General features: G+C 28.3%; 1 protein-coding gene across 1 annotated transcript; it reads right to left on the bottom strand.

Moving 5' to 3' along the window:
* Positions 1-1,581: 1,581 nt before the first annotated feature.
* Positions 1,582-19,471, bottom strand: LOC112694050. Its single transcript, XM_025569392.1, has 4 exons — positions 19,345-19,471; positions 12,864-12,928; positions 2,975-3,245; positions 1,582-2,351 (listed from the first exon to the last, which is right to left on the bottom strand). Exons 2-4 carry the CDS (start codon positions 12,926-12,928, stop codon positions 1,968-1,970), a joined length of 720 nt encoding a protein of 239 aa, XP_025425177.1. The 5' UTR covers positions 19,345-19,471; the 3' UTR covers positions 1,582-1,967.
* Positions 19,472-21,702: the final 2,231 nt, after the last annotated feature.

Genomic DNA, 21,702 nt, shown 5'->3' with positions numbered 1-21,702 from the left:
CAAATTTCAAGTTTTTCGAATGTTTTTAACCGAATTACAATAAAAAACTCCAAAAATTAAAATGTCTATAAATAGCTCAAAAATAGCTAAAATTTTCCAAATTTTAAACCGTAAGGAACAAAATCCAAAATACAACAAAAAGATCTTTTGTCATTTGAAGTAATATTTATGGTAGAAAACGTCGTTCGTAATTATTTAATATTATAAAATCGTGAAATCGTACGTTTTTTCTCCTTTAACCGCTTTTATTTCGAGTACCGTTTCGAAAATCGAAAAATGATCTTTTTAAAGTACCAGCTCATGAACATTACCTTTCGGAAAAGATGCTACCCTTTGTACTTTTGAGCAAGTTTAGAGGGGAAAAAAATGTTAACAGAATAAAAAAGAAAAAGAAAAAGAAATAAACATCATTGTAAAACTATTACATTCCTCGCTCCGCTCAGAATCTAAAATCATTATCAAAGATCATGATAAATATTGTAATTTTAATATTGATGAAAATCGATATTAATACATATATCTCTAAGAAAAAAAAATGAAAATAAAGTCGAAAACCACGTATATGAGGGTTATAGAGGAATAACATACAGTATCCACAAAACGGAGCGACACAAGTAATACGCAAAGATCGACGTCAAAAACAAAACAAATTCGACCGTCAATTGGTCAGTCTTTCTGAAATATCAGTTTGTCACGTGCCAGGAGGGGGCCAATGTTAAGCAATGCGAAGTCAGGGTGCTCAAACAATATTAAGTTTATAACTTATAATTATTATTGTTGCAAATGAAAAATAAATATATTGTTGAAATATGTTATAATATTTTGATTTTATGAATGATTTTATCAATTGTGAATATTTATCGAAGTATTTATCGATATGTCGGACAAATACATCGATATTTTCAATTTAACGATACATTGTTAATATCCCTAGTACCTATACCTACTGAACAATGGAAATTAATTTGTACTTTATTGTGTTTCCCTAGCTTGTATTGAATAAACATTATCGATATCGCGATTTAATATTCCGGTGTCCGTAAAAAAAATGAGCTTAGTGTAAATCATACACTTACTGATTAAGTTATCAATATTTTCACAGAAACAAAATATAGAAAAATAGATTTAACTTATAGAGTGATCTAAGTGTTAAATGAGTTTACAATTATTAAGTATTAATAAAAATGGTGCTTATTTATAACTAACTATACTACCGCTCAATTTGATGATTTAAAATGTTTTCACCTCCAATCCAGAACCCAAGCTTTGCTATTGATAAATATTATCAATATGTTATCTATGCATATACTTATGAAGTATTATTATAAATCATCATTAAATTGTTTATTATTACAAATAGATGATCAGGTTTTTTTATTTATGTTCTTTTGGATTTTAACTTATTCAATTATTTTCTTAAATGTTTTGCGTATTATTAAAAACCATAATTTTAAATGATGTGTACAATAAAACATATTTATTAACATTTTTATGTGCTAATAATCTTTTAAAATGAATAAAATGAAAAAAAAATTAAATATATCTTAAAACAATTCAAACATTTTATTTTGTGTGTAATAATAATAATAATAATAATAATAATAATAATAATAATAATAATATGAATAATAAATACAACAAATATTAAAGATTTGAGTTATAAAACCAACATCGTGTACTTACGGCTTTATTGATTGACTTACACCTGGGATTTTAATATTAAAAAGTAAATCGATTAAAATCTTGAAAATGGTTTTTAAAATAGAACACATTACTTAACATAAATGTATTTTAGTCCCACAAATTGTTTCCATTGTTATGGTTATGGAAACTGTAAGGAAATGACTAACTCGATAATAATGTCTCTTATAATATTTTGCTTCCAATTTTAGATATTCTCACTCGTCTGTGCACAGAATTCTGAGAATTATTTAAATATAGTTCACTCGTATAAAAATAACACACATTCAAGTGACTTGACTATTGACACCGTTGTCTACTACATCACCAGGTAAGTGATGTTTCCAGCTTCTAAACAAATACCGTGTGAATTTCCTCAACTGCCTAAATTTACAGTAAGTGGCTCCTTGGGCGGATTCCAGTTGTTGCGTCTGTATTAAGAATCCTTTTTCCTTAAATGTCTTTTCCAAACGCTCTCTGGCTAACGATTTTTTGCTTTTGCGTTTTGAATCTTTCAATTGAAGATTCATTGTTTCTTGAATAGCTGACCCCGTGGAACCTGGTATTTGAAAATCACTAATTAATGATATTTGGTCTCTGACGCATAGGTTCAAAGGTTCTTCTACAACGGTGGTACCGTAGTTTTTATAAATCAAATGACATATATCAGCCTATAACACAATAAAAACATATAAAAACATACGATAAGAATTACTATTGGTACAGTTTTCACAACACACTTCATTTTATTTCATTATTTCATTGCAAATTTGTTTTTTAGATTTTACTACTACCTACTTATTTTCAATTAACAAACTAATAAATTATATGCATTCTGTGACTTTGGTAAATCTGCAGTTATACAATATTATACATAAAACAATGTTAAATTTGTTGTTAATTTTAATTGTATCTTATTTTAAAATTGGTCTTATATGTCCAGTAATGGTGCTAGAGTTTGCGAGGCCCAGGGCAAAATAAATGTTGAGTCTTATAATTTATATTAATAAAATATTTTAAGTTCAGTTAAATTAGAACCGCGGGGCCCTGGGCAACTGCCCCTATTGCCCACCCCCTCATGCCGTCCCTGAATATGTCTAGTGCATACTATTTTCAAATAAAAAATGTCAATAAAAGGTTTTATTTAAGAAATCAATAGTGTAAATGATACAGATTTATCAAGATCAATCAAATGAACATGTTGAACAAAATAAAAATCAATCTTATTGGCCGTAATATTTAAATTATTTATTTTTAAGCTTATTGAAACTTAGAATACTATTACTTTATTTACCTTTTTTGGTTTGCGACCCCTTCGCGGTTTTGCATTGTCTAAAGTCATCTCTCCCATGAACGGCAGATCATCGAAACGGACGCTAGTCTGAGCTTCTGGAGGAAGTTTAGATTTTACATTCCCCGTAAAAGAGACTGGTGTAGATGCAGGTGAGGGTGTAATTCCTGGAGATGGTTGAGGAGACGTCATTGATGCCTCATAGTGGTTCAAATACTCCGGAGGTAATGCTTGATGATGAAATTTAAGCTTCCATCGAGATTTTCTGCGGCTTCTAAAAGTAAAGTGAATTTGTATCAAAAATTGAATAAGTTTTCAGTCGAAAAACAAAAAATTTTCTGACAAATAATATTAAATATGATGAACTATAATCCTAACTTAAATTTAAATATGATCATAAATTACTATAATTAATTAATGCTTAGTTGGCTAAATTCCATGCAGTTAAATAGGATTTTTATTTCGATCGAATTGATTATAACTGTTCTTTTTATTCTAAAACCATTGTAGTTCCTATACTTTAAGTATGTAATATTGTGAATATTATTGGTTGAAACTAGAACTCCTAATACACGTGTCACGTGTAAAATCCAAAATAAAAACATATATCCTTAACTTAATACAGTACTATTAATATTTTATTAAAACTTCAAGTGTATAACATAAAATTACTAATTTTACCAGTGTAAAAATGGATATATATTTTGGATAAACATGTATTTCACGTGTACACGTGAATTCCGTGACACGTGTTTTAAGAGCTCTATTTGAAACTAATAAGGAAAAAAATAATTTTAAGTAATCTGGTATAACAAAAAATTCTAATTTTAACTTTGTATCCTACCTCACAAAATGTTTAAAGACAATTCTATGATTTTGTAAACTTATTGAAGGCATTAAGAGCAAGTGACTATTTAATCCTCAAATTACTTATTAGTATTTGAAACAAAAAAATCTATTCATACCTAACAAATATTATCAAACGCTCAGTTATTTCATATAACCTTACAAGTTGAAAATATTGTAGTTACGAAGGACCATAATATCCCATTATATTATAATGAATCATGATTTTTTTAATAGTTATTTCAGTACATTAAATTAACTGTGTTTTGTATAAGACTATTATATTACGTATGGAACAATTTAATTTATACGTATTTAAATGACTAATATCGAATGTCTTTATTACAATAGTAATAAAAACAACAATTTGATAGGACATAGTATACACACATTTTGATACATAATATATGTATATATGTATAGTATTTATTTACGATTTCTTAATGTTTAAATGTTGAATCGAAAATGATAATTTTTTTACCTAAATAGTTAATTGCAACATTTTACACCGGAAAAATATAAAATATTTTGGTTGTAATTGTTGAAATGTTATACTTATATTACTACAGCGATAGCAATATTAATTTATTATTGACCGTTTTGAATAATACAATAAGTGAAATTAATGTGATAATGTTTAACAAATAATGAATGACTCAACCGAAAAATTAAAAAGAAAAAACAATTAGTAATTTTTTACGGTTCAATCAGTTGTTGTAAGACATTATAATTTGTGGTAACAATAAATTTATTTAAAACCAGAAGTAGGGTTGTTTCGAGATTAAAGATATTTATTATTGTGATACAAATTATTCTTGTTCATAATTTTTCTTCCTTTACGTTGTATCGCATTAAAAATTAATCTTGTGACTAAGACGTCATATAACACGTCATTGGCGTGTTTAATTAATTTTTGTTGAGGAGAGAAAACATATTTAAAGTACAGATATTCGTAATTCGTTAAATAATTAATTTATTACACTTGTCATCTTATAAGTTTCTATAATATTGTATGTGTTAATAAGATATGACTATACCCAAAGAGTTGCCACCGAATTTCGTAAGAACAATTGTTTAAAAATAATACCTTCGCCACGCCGTTTGTTGAACGGTTAACGACGATACGAACACAAGTTTTCGAGTTTCAGTTTAATAATATATTAAAACACAAAAATGTTTAACCCATTTTAAATTTATAATTTAATTCTTAAATTTAATTTCTTATATTCTTAAATTTAATTCTTATAAACGAAAAATATCTAACATAGAATTTTAAACCCGAGCATCCCGAGCGAATAATTTAGTCCAGACCCCCTGGATCTTTTTCCGTGAAACCACCATTGCCTACTTATAAGCCGCTTAAAACTAAAATATCCGAAAATACCGATCAATAAAACACAGATAATGTTCTCCCTTTTAAGTTTGATATGGGTCAGTGTACTTTAATATTAAAGCTAACATCACTACATTTGAAATACTGAACGCAAATTTGTTACGTTACGTACGTTTGTTAGACGGAGACAACACATGCGGGTGTGGAAAAGTATTATATGGAAAAGTATTGAAATTTCAATCGCACGGATTATCCGACGTATTGCTACGACTAATGGCTTTCGAATGTTATGATAAACGGCTAATAATAGACGTGTCGTCGACACGCGCGCCCGTGTAAAACGCTAGGCTTAATGTTATGTGTTATTTTCGGACATCGTTTCGTTTCGACGGTGCAATGGAATTTAAACGCAATAATATCAATATTTCGTAGGTATACGAATTAAATCACGGCGATACGAAAACGTACCTATACGTGGCCATTGCATACGCGTAAATAGCTGACGAGCGACAAAATAATACCAGTGTATGAAGCATGCAAGGGAATTCCGATAACATTCACGTTATTATAATATTGACGACCGGCCGCTGGGATTTTGTTCATAAAAACGATACATAACTTTGATCTCTGTGACGATAGTAAAAATAATATATAGTATATGAAAAAATAGAAAATTTCATGTCCAATCGCATTCGTATAGTGACAGTTGTTTTATTTATACCTATAACGAGGGACACGAGGATGACAGCAGACCCAGCAACAAACTACGTAAAAATGTATATTATAAAATATGTATATGTATTATTTATAATAGTATTATACATGATCATATTGTTTAGAATACTCCAATAATTATTTATATTTAGACAATACATATTATAATAATAATATTATATTATATGTATTACGAGTATGTTGTTTTATGTTCTCTGTATTATAATATGGAGTCAAAATCTGAACACTAACAGAGTAACATGCAAAAAAAATTGAAGCCTTTAAAATGTAGTTTTAAAAGCAAATACTAAAAATGTCAAGGATAAATTGAATTAATAATTGAAGAGTACATATTGGAAATAATGGGTAATCAGAAAAAACCCTTGAAAAAACTATTAACCACAATAAAATCACGGAAGCTTGAATACATGAGACACACAATGAGAAATAATCAGCGATACAATATACTCTAGCTTACAAGGTCGTATCAAGAAATTTTTTTTGGGAGGGGTCCAAAACATGTATATTGTAATTTTATCGAATTTAGATTTTAACTTTTGATATTTGGTTAAAAATAAGACAGAAAAAGATTTAATATTCTTTTATTAAAATTAAAATCATATTTTCATATGATATTATGATATAAAACTAAAATCAGTCAATGGTTAATTGGAGCTTAAGTAATTTTTGACTGAAAATATTTATGTTGGTATTAAAAATAAATAATTATTTTAAACATTCGTAAAATATTGAAGAAATTTGGGGGGGGGTCCAGACACCCTGGACCCCCCACAGATACGGCCTTGCTAGCTTATATCATAAGGAAAGGTATAAGAAAATTGAAGTGTAGGTAGAAGAAGGATATCTTGGCTGAAGAATCTCTGTTGTATTAGTAAAACATCAGTTGAATGATTTATTTCGGACATCACTTGACAGGGTCGATCACTTGACAGCATTGCCGATATGATTTTCGGAACGAATAGGAAGTCATAGAAGAAGAAGAAGAAGAAGATGTTAATATAAAATACACATTTTTTAATAGAAAAAAAAAATCAATAAAAATAGTAATGTATAAACGGAGTGGTCTAAGAGTTGTCAGCCGGCGGTGTTAGGGATATTGATGGCTGTACCCGACGGGGAATGTTTTTGCGTTTCACATTCTCTACTCGGGTCACCTGTTTTTATGTTTCAATACGAGTTGGCTGTTCATGGCGGATTTTTTCAAAAAGGCAAGGTCGTTTGTTCGTTTAAAAAAAGGGGTCCCAGAATCAATTAAATTCCTCTCGGCCACCATCTAAAAACTTTCCGATTGCTGAAATTATATTATTATCTTTAACCGTTGGTACGTGCAACTATAGTCGAAGAACTGTTCAACATAAATTCTGCGTGCGAAGTTGAATGCTGTCCGTCGGAGTCAAAGCATGGTTCATTGGTTTAAACATCATTACTCATCGTCCGTCGATATAGTTCTTAATCTATTATATGAAATACAAATAACTTTTTGATTTTGGAGTTAACGAAGGGGTGAGGAGTAGATGCAATTAAGTGGTCGGTTAATATTTAATTGAGAAAAATGTCCGACATAAACGATCGAGTCGACATGTGGTGTTAATCATGACATTCAAATTCAATGTTTACTTGTTGGACGGAATCACGCTGAAAAAAAGTGTTGAATTTCGAGTGAAAAAATAAAAAATCATTTTCTCATAGGTAGTAACAAGAATAATAAAATTAAATGGCAATAATTTATCCTAAAAATGCAATTGAGTTTAATCATGAGAACATTATGATAGCGCTATCTACCGCGTCGTTTGTGTTACCTCAATTCGAGCACGTACAAAGTGATTACTGTTCGCAATATCGTCCGTTAGATAGAGTATTGGTAAATACGATTTCAAATTATTTTTCACCCTTTGTGTCGCGTTGCGTTCTGTATTTAACGAGCCCGTTTTTCTTTTTATTATGAACGACTTCTGTCGTTTCTAAAATATCTATTGAAAACGCTTACGAAAACGGAATTACGACCGTGTGTAAATTACGGGAGGAAACATGTGTGAGTAAGCGACATCGGTTATTTTATATTTTTCTCCCGTGTAAAACGTCTTGTAAAACGTCAGTAAATCGTCAGTCGGGGTTTTCAGGCCGTAAAAATAAAAGACGCTTTTTTCGATAAAATCGCAGGAGTTGAAAAAAGAAAAGAAATCTGTCAGATCCGTTCGTCTGTGGACTGAGTAAGCGGTAGCGATGGTTTCTTTCAGACTATGACGCCCATCGTCGCACGCCTGACCCGGGTCGTTTTTTCGTTACATGCGTTTTCTATTTTTATTGACAACGATTTAACGCGGCCCAAGATACGGTTATGGCTCAGTTCGTTCGAGAACTGACTAAAATCTACTCGGATGCGTCGTCTTAACCGACACTGAACTACTCAGAATCACGGCCCGAAGTATACGGCCTTGTTGCTTTAGGTTCTATAACATTTCATTTTTTATTCGCATATGTTTTATTACTAAGGTTCAAGGTCCATTATTTGGCGATAACACGTACGTGACGAACCACGTAAAATCTGATTTCTTTTTGTTTTTTCAATGACGCTCCGAAGCTGCAACAAAGTGCGACATTTCATGTATTTTATTTGGATAATTAATAATGAAAAATACAGATTTTGGGTAACAACGAGTACCTAAAAGATTATTTTTATTATTTTTTTTGCTTTCGAATTGTGATGAATCGAACAACAGGTGACCACTAAAATATTTCCGACTTTTGGTTATTTCTATACATAACAGTTGAACTTCCATGGTAAAAATTTCAATTTCTTGTTTCGTCTAAAATGTAGAGTATTCCGATTTTAACTTTGCATGTATTTCTTATAACGTACGTACATAAAAAAATAAATAAATTTTGGGTCGGACACAACTTTTTTTTTGAGTTTACGAACTCACAACGTATTATATGGAAAAAATTGTAACGGGCAATGGGGAAACGAAGAGAGTACTAAGGAAACTTAGTTCCTTTCAATCAGAACCATGTTAATGGGGGGTCAAAGGGGGCAATTGCCCCCGGGTGCCGTAGTTTTGTAAAAGTAAGTGAACGCCTTTATCTGCACTTAATATGCTACCAGTGGCCCCGAAGAAAATTTTTTTCCCTGGGACACTGAAATGTTTGATACGGTTCTGCCTTCAATCAATTTCTAGGTGTACTATGTTTGTAAAATAAGGGTTCTACACTTTAAAAATAAAACCGCAATAAGTATTCATTTTGTGTACTGTTTTTATACGTAATAATATAATCAAGTACACAATATCTTACTATCCATACCATATATTTGTATGAATGCAAAAAATTAATATTTATTTAAAGGTATTGTATCGGATATAGTGTGAAAACAAATAACTGAAATAACAACCAAGTTCACGGAAACGTATACCATTTTAATAATATATCGATATGATTTATATACAACAAAAAAGCCTACATCGAAAATATTATTTTTATGGTTCTTGAGTGGGTTAAGTCAATAAGGTAGTTTCGTGAAATCGTGTACACGTTAAGAGGTACTACTAAATATTTCGGTTTGATGATCTTGTATTCAAGGGCGTATTTGAGTTGAGGCAATGGGGGCAGGGCCGGATTAACCTAGGTGCAAAAGGAGCATTTGCTCCAAGGTGGCAAATTTAGTGGGGTGGCATAAATAAAAAAGTCTCAAAAAAATGATTTAAGATTGTCATTAATACAAAAAAAATGTCCAATTTATCAATTTTATGCGTAGAATCTGATTTGGTCGAGGAAATGAAGTGAAAAGAACTAACATAAAAACTTGTAACTATTAAATTCATGAAAAAATATAATTAAAAAAAAACTAATATTATAAAAAAAAAAAATATATATAATGTATACATTGTTAAATATTATAGTATTTTTTTTTAATTGGCGTTAATATTAAAAATAATTTTAAACTATACATTTTTTAATTCATTTAAATAATTTTTTTAATATTAAAGTAATTATTACTTTAATTATTATCTGTATATTTTGAACCAATTTATTAAAATTTATTTTGTCAGTATTTTCCATTTGCTTAAAAAAATTCTTTGCAAAACTATTCTGTGATATTAAACATTTATAACATATTATGTATCTAACATTTATACCTATTTATACTTTTTAGTTTAAGTAGATTAATTATTATATTAGGTACCTATATTTTATAATAGTATTTTATTTTTTTAATTTATACATAGAAACCAGGATTTTTTTTTTCTGGTTTCACTTAAACTTTATTTCTTTGAGAGGGAGAGGGGCAAATATTATTTTCTCTAGGGCGGATCGGCCCTTAATCTGGCACTGCATGGGTGGTGGGGGCGAAACTAATTTTTCTTCAATATAAACTTAAAAATAATTTACAGTTCATTACCTACAACTTGTGTTTCTGTTATGATGATAGCATATTATAATGATAGACTAGTAATTTATATTCTTAATTATTTAATAAACAACAACAGATAATAATCGACTGAACTGAACACTAAACAAATAATCTATTTTTCTATATCGACTATTATCTGTATGGACATCCGATCGATATTCAGCGGGTTATACGGTCGATACAGATTTATAGTATTATTTATATTTACACAAAAATTATAACGAAATATGAGAGGTAGTTTGCAGATAGCATATTACTGGAAGTATTAAGTCCTCTTTGTATATTTTTTTTCGATCGGTTGAAATATGTATATATGTTATATGTATCTATAGTTTTTAATTTTAGTAATAAAAATAATAAAATTTGAAAAATTTGTCAGAATATGAAAATAAGCTTAATAATTTTAAAATATGCACTTTATTGCAAAATCTATCAAATATGCAAAAATATGCACATTCAAATTTTAGATCTAATATCATGGCACCGAGAAACGAATTTATTTTGCACTCTACTATATTTAACAATAATTAAAAAAAGTATGCAAATGCTAGAAGTCCCTAAGCCTATATATGAATAATCGGGCTTTGACGCCATTTTAATTATATTCAACATAATATTTGAAAATCAAAATCAAATCTCCGATATCTGTTTGTAAATAAATAAGATAAAAAAAAACACTTATTTTTTATTGATATTTACTCCAATTTTGTCATTCATACTTCCAGAATAAGATAACTAAATATTGATTGTAATGAAAATTAGAAAAATATACACACTATGAATTTAAAATTAAGATTTATTTATTTACAATTAAAGATTTATCATATAAATTCTTTAAGGCTTATCCGCTTTGATGTTTCTATCAAGATTCCAAAAATTTTAAAATTCTTTCGATGTAGCAGCGTTTATTTAGTTTTTTCTCAAATTATTACGTGCCAATTGTATTTTAATTAATTAAATATTACACATAAATAGGTGGGTCTGCAAATCCAACAAAAGTTTAAATATCCCCATAGGTACATCATCTGGTATATCATGTAAGTATATACATATTTTCCGGTGTGGCTATTATAACATTTTCTAACAGTAACTTAAAATGATTTACATGAAAATCGAGATATAATTTATTTGAAGGTGTCCCGTTATAAAAATAAGGACCTAAATGTTGTCTATCGATTAATCCACACCACACATTTATACTTCAGACACCTTGAAAGTTAGTTTTTCGAGACCAGTGTGGTTTTGATTGTCCCAAAATCTATGATTTTGTTTATTCATTATACCTAACATTATTTGTAAATTTAGACTCATCAGTCCACAAATGTCGCCTGAGACTTCTTTATTTATATTTTATCTGCCTACAAACAGATATTTAATAATGTCGGAGATTTTATTTTGATTTTCAAGTATTAAATTGAACACAATGAAGATTTCGTCAAATAATCTGGTATCATTTGTAAATATTAAACTTCAGCATACTACAACTTTGCCAATTTTGTAATTAGAAAAAAATTTTTGTACAAACATTTTTTTAAAAAAAATACTCTAAAACTGTGTATTTTGGTACTTCCTATCATTTCTCGAAAATCCCATTTAATACAATGTTATAAAACTGAAATGTTAAAGGGTACATCTCTCTTAGCGTTAACACATTGTATATTTAATTATTTATATTACACAATGCATTTATGACAAATCTGCACTGAAATTATTGTTTTATTACAATAGCGTAGTACTTTTCTTTGGTAATTTATGTTTTGTTTAATTATTCTAAATCAAACACATATTCAATTCGAAATTGGTTCGAATATTAATTACAATTTTATAAAATAGAGACGATATAAATTTAAAAAAAAACACACAAAGGTTGATGGTTAAACCTTAAATGAATACATTATTTTATATTTATTTTTTGTTGATAGTTGATAAGGTTATATTAAAACAATTGAACAGTATTGGTTCTATGGAGGTGAATACTTACATAGTTTTAATAGTTGAAAACAAAAATGAACAGCAAAAGATGATAATTTATTTTTCCTAGGTATTGCTCTAGTAGTTAATTTATGTATTTATTTATAATTACGAGTGTGAACGGAAACAGTTAATTTCGTCTATGGCAGTGATGTAATTGGGAAAACACCTAGGAGGGGCAATATAATATATTTATTATTACCAAAACCCTGACACCCCTCCCCCTCACTAGTTAAAACACATTTTTATTGTATGTATTTTATACACTAGGTATATCTGATTGTTTGATTTACATAACTCTTTTAACTCATTTTATGGTTTAGATAAACATAAATTGTAGGTAGCATGTACTAGGTACCAATATTGTTAAATAATATCCATAAGAGTTCATTAATAAAAGCTGCTATTTATACTGTTGGATTATCTGGGGGGGGGGGGCAAAATTATACCTTTATCTCTCAAAAAATGGTCATAGGGGCACTTGCCCCCCCTTGACCCCCACAATTAAGCCACTGGTCTATGGTATATGTAAACATTTGTTTTGTAGAGATAATATGAGATTTACTTTTCAATTTCTTGTTCTATATATGTTAACTCACCTTCCGATATCTTTGCTGGTGGGTAAGACTCCTTTGTCTGGAGTTTTAATACTAATGCCTTGCATCTGCAAATAAAATTTTTATAATGTTCAATTAAATTACACTGATAATATTTTACCATTTTGTAATTAGCCATTAGCTGCTATATTAGTGATTAACCAACAGCCATTATGCCTTTAGCTATAACTTTTATAACTTTTAATCATCTATCAGTTTGTTACATGCATACTTGCTATTATTGTTTAATTTCTCTATATATCTAAATGTGCTTTTTACTCTAATAATTTCATACTGCTATTGTATTAATATTATTATTATTATTAAGTTCAAAAGCGTGCTCAAGAATTTTTAATGGGAGGGGGGGTTTAAATGTTTTTTATTATTTCTATAGGGATCAATATAAAAATGTAATATAAAAATATCGTTTACAAAATATAAATCATTAATGCATAATTTTTTTAGTACAAAGTGTTTCTTAAATTTAGATTATAAATTATAATTAGAGAACAAAATAAAATCTACAAGGTTTTTTTTCCAAGCTATCTTCAAAAATTATATTTTTTATCTCTTTCTACCACATGCACTATATAGGGATTTAGACGATTTCTATTTCCGACGTATTGATCGATCTATTAAAATGATAAGGATTTTGAAAACTTATTTGTATTCGTAGGAAAGTCTTTAGATCGACTTTTTCAAATTTTTAAATTTTGTAATTAACATAACTAAAAGTTAATTTTTATGTTTCCAATTTGTTTAATTCTATTTTACGAAATTTTGGGAGACAAAATAAAAAAAATGGGAAAGTAGATCTAAATAAGATTACGACAAATTTAAATCAGTTTTCAAAATCCTTATGGCATTAATGTATCGATCGGTATGTTGGAAATAGAAAACGTCTAAATTCATATACTGCGCATGTGATAGATAAAGAAAGAAAATAACGTGTTGCCTTTAAGGTGTTTAAATTTCATTTTTTTTTAGTTATTTAATTCATCAAAATGTATTAAATAAATATATAAATATTATGTTGAGTACATTTTTTTTTGTAAAGAAGCCTTGAATTTGTATATGCACCGGGCTTCTTAAGACTTAGATCCGGCACTGGACACGGTTGCCGGTGTAACGTAGTGATTAAACGTGTTATCACAGTTAAAATCAAATAATACCATTCTATATATCTAAGTATATCTTTAATTGTGATGATAGCACAACTAAACTGGTTTTAACTATTTATATTGAACTACTATTGTAATTATGCTTCAATGTATTATAATCAACACTTAAATATTGAGATGTAATAACGTTGTATTATAATCTCTTTAAAATGGATGATAAAAAAAAATAAATATTTTTATTTATGTTTTATTGCTGGAACGAATTCGTATGGAATATAATTTAAAACTATTTTTGAAATTTATATATTTGTGAGTGGCTATAAATTTATAACAATGAATAATAATAATGTTTTTACTGTAGCTATTACAATAAACATAGGTGGATTGTGTTTATAAGGTAGGTCAAGTATCTTCTATTCAAATCATGTTCTTAAAGATAAATATAAATATAATTTAAATCAACATAGCATATTTATACTTTGAAAGTGGTAATAGTTCTATTATATTCTAAAGCTGCCAATAATTTGTACATTTAATGTATTTTATTAAAAATATATTTCATTAATAAAATAATAAAAATTAAAAATTAATAAATGGATAGTACTCGTAGAGTCGCAATTTATTGACTTTTTATGCACATGACGATGAATTTTTTATTTGAAACCGGTCGTACTTTACAAATATAATAATACTCCAAAGTAAGCATTTATTTATTTATTACTATGTATAAACTATTTGTTTATTATTTACATATTACATTGAATTGATTTTGAAGCATGATATACATCAAAAGAATAAATTTAATTATGGGTTATAATGTACTTATTATATTGTCAAATATACATACAAAATTAAAGGAAATTATTTTAAATTAAAAACATGACATTTTTACATTTTGTCTATACCAAGGAAATTTTAAAACCAAATAGTTGATGTACAATAACAAATTCGAAATTTTATACAATAATTATGATAAATTAATATTCAAATAAAATAAATAAGTTATTGTGTGTTTAACAACGTTTTAGTTAGAAACGTAGTATTTTTAATTATTATTAAATACTATTTAAATTTCATGCTAAAGAGTGGCAAATTGATTGATATCCAAGATTTATTGATAGAAACGTAGTGAAATAGCTATAAAATAATTTTTGATTGTATATACTTCATTATTTGTTGCGTTTTATGTTAACAGATACATGCATTTTTTTAGAATTGAGATTCTTTATTTTTATTTCTGATTCAATGTTCTTTTTTTTTACCGATTTGAATAAAATTGCGATAGTTAAATTTATGTTAAAAATGATATAACTCTTTAAATGTTTAGTTTGCTAAATAAGTGTTCACCGACACAAAAATAAAAAAAAATATATTATTTAATAACTATTGTAACATCACATAAATTAATTTAAAATTAAGTGTAGGTACATTGAATATTAAAAAGTAAAATAAAAAGCTACTCTTTCAAAAAATACATTAAGCAAATACTTATAAGCCATTCCATATTATTAAAAATGTCAAATTAAACCATTTATTATTTTTTTCAAACCTGCAGCATGAAATAGTTTTGTTGATTTAGTGTAATTATACCGTGCATTTTATAATAATATGCAATTTCATACCGATGTGATGTAGTATAATACCTACTTCCCAACTTGAATCCCTAAACACCCTCGGAATTGCGTTTAAACGATTTCGAGTAAAACGACTTGCAAACAATATCGTACGACGTACAGTCATATGATTCATTGATATGAATATTTAATTTTTTAATTTTTTAATTATCATAAAATATATATAATATCTTAAAATATAGTATTTATTATTTTTTTCAATTAGAATGGGTTAGGGGAGCCGTATTTTATACTTTTTTTATTGTTCGCGTGCGACGAGAATTCGACTAGCGTGAAAATTAAATTCAGAAAAATTAAAATATGCAACTAATTAGACTCGACTAATTAGACTATTTAGACTCGCGGATCGTATTGCCCGGGTTGAAGATGATATAAAATATCGTGAAAAAAAAATAGTAACGGTGCGCGTAGCATGCGCCTACGGAACGAAACCGATGTTTCAATTCGTACAAACATTTCAGAGACCTACACGGACCGGGGGACAGTTTTTTAAAACCGTTCCGATTTCGATCGGGCAACGCGGAATAATAATCATTGTCGTCGTGTGTCACGCAACAGTATCTCAGGTACTCGGGTAAACAGGTTTTATTTTCGTACACACCTCATTGCGCGCGCGCGTATTTCATATACACGCCAGCTGTTGTGGATTATTTGAGAATGAATAATAAATAATCGTTTCAATATTGTTGTTTACCAACATTTCTCATTCATACAAAACGATAGAACCGGTTGGTGAATGGCACATACATACTCTATATGCGGGACCCGGGACGCCTACGGTTCTTCCTTTAGGCTAATTTTTTTCCGTTGCTAAAATATTGACGTGTATGACGAACAGTTTTGAAATTTATGCGGGCAAAAAAAAAAAAAAACGCTAAATATCTCCTTTCGGCTAAATGGTTTGGATTTTTTGATGTTTTATCTTATACATACAGTCGTTGAAAATCTCATTGATTTTTTGTTGTAAATAATTTTTTTTTTTAAAAATTTCAGTAACGTACGCAAGTTAAAGCGCAAACAATCGTTTCTGTTTAACTTCTTTAAAATTCCCAAATTGCTCCTCATAAAATGCGACTATAGTGCAACAGTATCTTTTATCACTTGTAAATCTCATGAAATAGAAAACCGATATAAAGATAACATGCATGTATGCGTAGAGCTGATACCTACTGCTCTTTCGGTAAAAAAATCAATTTTAAATATGGAGGCTTTGGCTCAAACGTATAATTACGTGTTTTAACAATTTCGAATCCAACTATAATAATTAATCGAGAACAACCGGTGAAATCATAAGTGTTATTTAATTTTTAAAATGGTTTTGTACATATTGATAACACCGAATCGTTCTAGTCGAAAGGAACTCTTGCTGCCATTGAGCACCGGTCCGAGCAAGTTACAATCTTGCCCACGCGGATCAGATGTAAATAGTAGTATGCACATAACAACGTCTACAAAAGGCCTTACTAGCAACTCGTTTAAGCACATAAAAATTTATTTCAGGAAGCCTCGGGACAGTGTACATAAATAGCTAATAAAGTTGCGATCGTAAAATATGTTTGAAATCGCCAAAAATTAAAAATGAAGTGTTCACATTTATATTTTATTTATAATGTCGTTTTAAACTAACGACTTTGAAAATAATGATGCGATTCATCGGTAAATTATTAGTCGTAAATAAGTAATATAATTATGGATTATCGGTTATAGTATTACGTATAAGCAATCATGTAGAAATAATAATACGTAAATCTTTCCAATGTTCGGCCAGTTTATAATACTTTCATATATTTTTATATTTTTTGATTATGATTAATTATATTTACGTATATATATATTATAGCAGGTTATCGATAACATCATATTTATTATTGGAATAATAAAAGAGAAAAAAAAAATTAATTATTTTTCCTTGAAAAATTCCGTTTACCTTTTAAAACCGATCAACGTAAGAGACTTAGAGAGACTTATTACAATTATTGTAATAATTTAAATAATATAATAAATAAGTACTATACTCTTTATTAAATACATTATTTTATATATTAAATTATTAGTTCCCATGAGTGACTGTAATATGCTAGTTGAAAATTAATGGTAAGTAATCATAAGTTTTCAAAAATGTAGATAAAAAATGATTATCGAATGCATTTTGATCATCGCAGTATTATTATTACAAACGACGACGAGATATTATTGTGTTTCTCTCAATAATTATTAATACAATAGTACAATCATTCAACCGATAATGTTTGATTTAAAACCATCTCGGTTTACTATTCGTGCAGCAGGTATTTCTTTGGTCAGATTGACGACATGACGTTACCACCACCTATCATATTAATCGATTACGCAAATAATTTAAGAGCTAATAACGTAAAAAGCACCTAAACGACGTTTACCTTTTGGAAAACTACATACGTATTCTATACACACTGAACACATACACGGTGAACAATTTAGCGTTTTATAAATTATAAAATATACGTAGAATAGTAGGTTATACCATAAATGTAGCACGGGGAAGAACGTTAATATTGTAGAATCGTTTTAGCGCCACCGCGGTATATAGTGTATATTTACATGTATATTTTATTCCTACCATTTCCAGACCATGCTCTAGAAATTTTCTCTTGTTTTCTTTTTTTAGTTTTCATTCGAGTATTTAAGTATGTACCTATTTAAGTGCATTTTAGTTACCACCTCGGTAACCTCGTACACTTAATATATTATTTTTTTTTCCGATCATCCCGTCTACACTTGTTTTTTATCCACAATTTTTATTTTGAATACGTATTCATTTTTTCTGTTGAACATTACGACCACCGTGCGATTGTTATGCATACATATTTTATATTATATTTATGTATATATAATATATACATAAATCAATTTGTCATAGATACAGTTTTGTATTATATCATACAAAAGTGAAACATTGTTCTGGTTTTTTTCTGGGTACAAAATATCTTTAACCAAATTCTTGTATTACTTTTATATTTAGATGGATAAAAGATGATGGCTTACCACTAATTTAATTAAAGTTTTAATCTAACCTAACTACAGAGTTTTGTGTTAAAAACATATGACTATTATTATTGTATTCAATGGCATATTAGTTTTTACGATCACATTTACCTATATTACTATTTTTTATTTGTTTATTTTTTTAATATTGACTAATAACGTAATAAAACGGTCACGTTTAAAATAATTTACTATACACAGACCAACATAAATTTAAGCCCTTCGAGAATAAGTTTTTTATTTCTTTAAATTTATCAATAAAAGTTTACGTTTTAAATTACCACATATTATGAAAATGTTTCGATTACTTACGTTTACCGATTAAATTAATTTATAAAATAAATTTAATTAATTTTATGCTATTGATTGTTATTTATTATTTTATAAGTATAAGATTAAAAACTACTAAAAGTGAAGCACGTATAATTTAGATAGGTTAGATAACAATCTTCTGATCTAAATGTTTTATTAATAATTTATTTTATTTTATTCGTTTTAGAATGCAAAAATATTAAAATCCATCTTTCGTTGCATTAAAAAAAAAAAAAAAAAATAAAAAAAAAATAATGGTATGGGTATATAAATATATATAATTGTGAATAATCTTAGGAGTTTTGTAGAGCAACTAAATTAATGTTACATTTTTAGCTCAGTTAATGTTGAATTTGTACCTATAGTATAAATAGTGTATATATAAATAAATACCTTAAAATGGTGTGGTTAAATCCAAAATAACTGTTAAACGAGCACTAGGGAAAAATAGTAACCAAAATTATACAAAAATAAATAAAATAAATATAAACAGTACAATTTTTCACTTAAAAAATGACTAGACGGTTTTCAAAATATTTATATTAATTAAGTGTATATAATAATATCCGTTGTCCTTCCGCGCTCACATTTATTAAATATATTGTGTACAATTTCGGCTGTCTAACGCACTGAACGTCGTTTCGGGCTCGGTGGTTACCCGCGGAACAGTGACTCCTACGAAATTCGAGATTGCACCGTATTTGGCGTCCGTTTGAAACCGATGGTACTATATTTAAAACACCCACCTTCCCCTTGGCCACTCCTCGGCTTCCCCCCGCCACCGAACGCGCGCTGAATACTGTTGTACGATTGAACTCGGACTCTGGTTATGGTAAGGCATTTTTTTTATTTATAAAGTCGCCTTGGGTATACCATCGGTCCATTTTCAGGGTGGGGCGTTTAAATGAAATAAAAAAAAAATACAAGAAATACCATCTCAGAATTTATATTTAGATTCCGTACAGTTTCGATTTCGTTTGGACTTTGGCACCCGACCCATATATGGCCGACGATTCTACCTGATACTGAAGCTAAACAACGATTTAATAAAAATAAATTTTCTTTTCCTTTCAGTATGAAAACTGGGTGTATACCATTGGTGTATATGTAATAGGTTTATAGGTGATATCTATAATATTTACCGTATTATTGTTATTTATTCATTTTGACCGTCTTTCGTGTTCCTGTTGACAAAGAGCATTAATAATTGGTGCATTGTTGCTAGGAAATATTATGAATTATTTTTTCTAACCGCCATGATCAGAAATTATATGACGTTATATTGTTATTATATTTTTTTTATCGAATGTTATATAACTATGTACAATATTTTAAAATTAATTTTAAAGCTTATGAAAGAAAAAGTATAAAATACAACGATAAAATACAAAATTTTTATGTACCATTATATTCTTAGGTTTCTTAACGTTCTTAATATACGTGCCAGAATAACAATATTATATCGTTTAGTCTATATTAACAAATAACTTATGTCGTACGTACATCGTTGTTTAATTTGTACACCGTTAAGTTATAGTTATGGACGACGGTTTTACTACCTATGTATATTTTTTTTGCAATAAATTAATTTTTAGAAGTATACTACCATTTCTTAATAAGTTTTATTCTTGATAAGTTTTTTTTGTTGATTAAGTTTGCGTACTTACTAAGAATAATTTATAATTTGTAAGCCTTACCCTTGTTATTGTATTTACAATCATTATTTCGTGTAAGAATATATTAATTTATCTATTATTTTATTAAATTTAAAAAGTAAAAAAATAATTTTTCTCCAATATTATAGAATTATTATTTTTATTCAAATTATTTTATTAATATTATTATCATTATTAATTTTATTTCCACAGTTAGTAACTTATAATTTAAGAATATTCCGTTTCTACTTATATCTATCCTAAGAGTCATCTACGTTGGTTATAAAATATTCAAAATAGTAGCATTTCGCCATTTAAATGGATTATCTTGAGGTAACAACATTTAATATTGATCGGAATCAGTTGATCAATAATAATTGGTCAATTTACCACAACTTAACATTTATAATAAATTTTAACAACGTTAAAAAATTTAAAAATATAATCTGTAACTAATGAGCATTGGAAATATATCAATATTATTCGGAATGGATTTTAATTGATTGCGGTCTAGAAATAATCAGTTTTACATGAACTGAGAAGAAGACAATTATAGTAGATAGTATATTTTAAGCCAAACCATCATGCTGGTCAAATTACCATGTAATATGAATTTTAAATTTCCATATGAGTATTTACGTTCTTTGCGCGTCCCGAACGACGCCTATATAATCATCACCGGTACAATTATGCGTATACCTGGTTGATTTAATACGACGGCTCTCATACACAGCGTTAAATATTTAATTATCATCGTGTATATTTATTAAATTGTCGTGACGTTTAATTGTATGTACAACGGTATTCGAGCAGAGTCGTAGCAATCTCTAGGTTGCAATGTGAAAAAGCAAGAACGTTCCGCGACAACTATTCGACCGTTCTTCTTTGCATATCGAACCTGCCGAATCGAAAAAGAAAAATTATAAAGATGATAAACATTATTCGTGTAATATTGTAGTGCCTGGTCGCTTGATGTCCGAAGTTGCAATAGGACGTGATTATTTGCGGACACAGGTGACCAGTGGCATACATTCAATTTTGCTCTGGGAAGGGATTTAACAAAAATAATCGTAATCCTTTTTTTTTTTTCATAGAT

This window comes from Sipha flava, unplaced genomic scaffold, assembly GCF_003268045.1.
Source record: "Sipha flava isolate LNK unplaced genomic scaffold, YSA_version1 122_pilon_pilon, whole genome shotgun sequence".
In the NCBI taxonomy this organism is placed as follows: Eukaryota; Metazoa; Arthropoda; class Insecta; order Hemiptera; family Aphididae; genus Sipha; species Sipha flava.
This window is presented reverse-complemented; position numbering and strand designations above follow the sequence as displayed.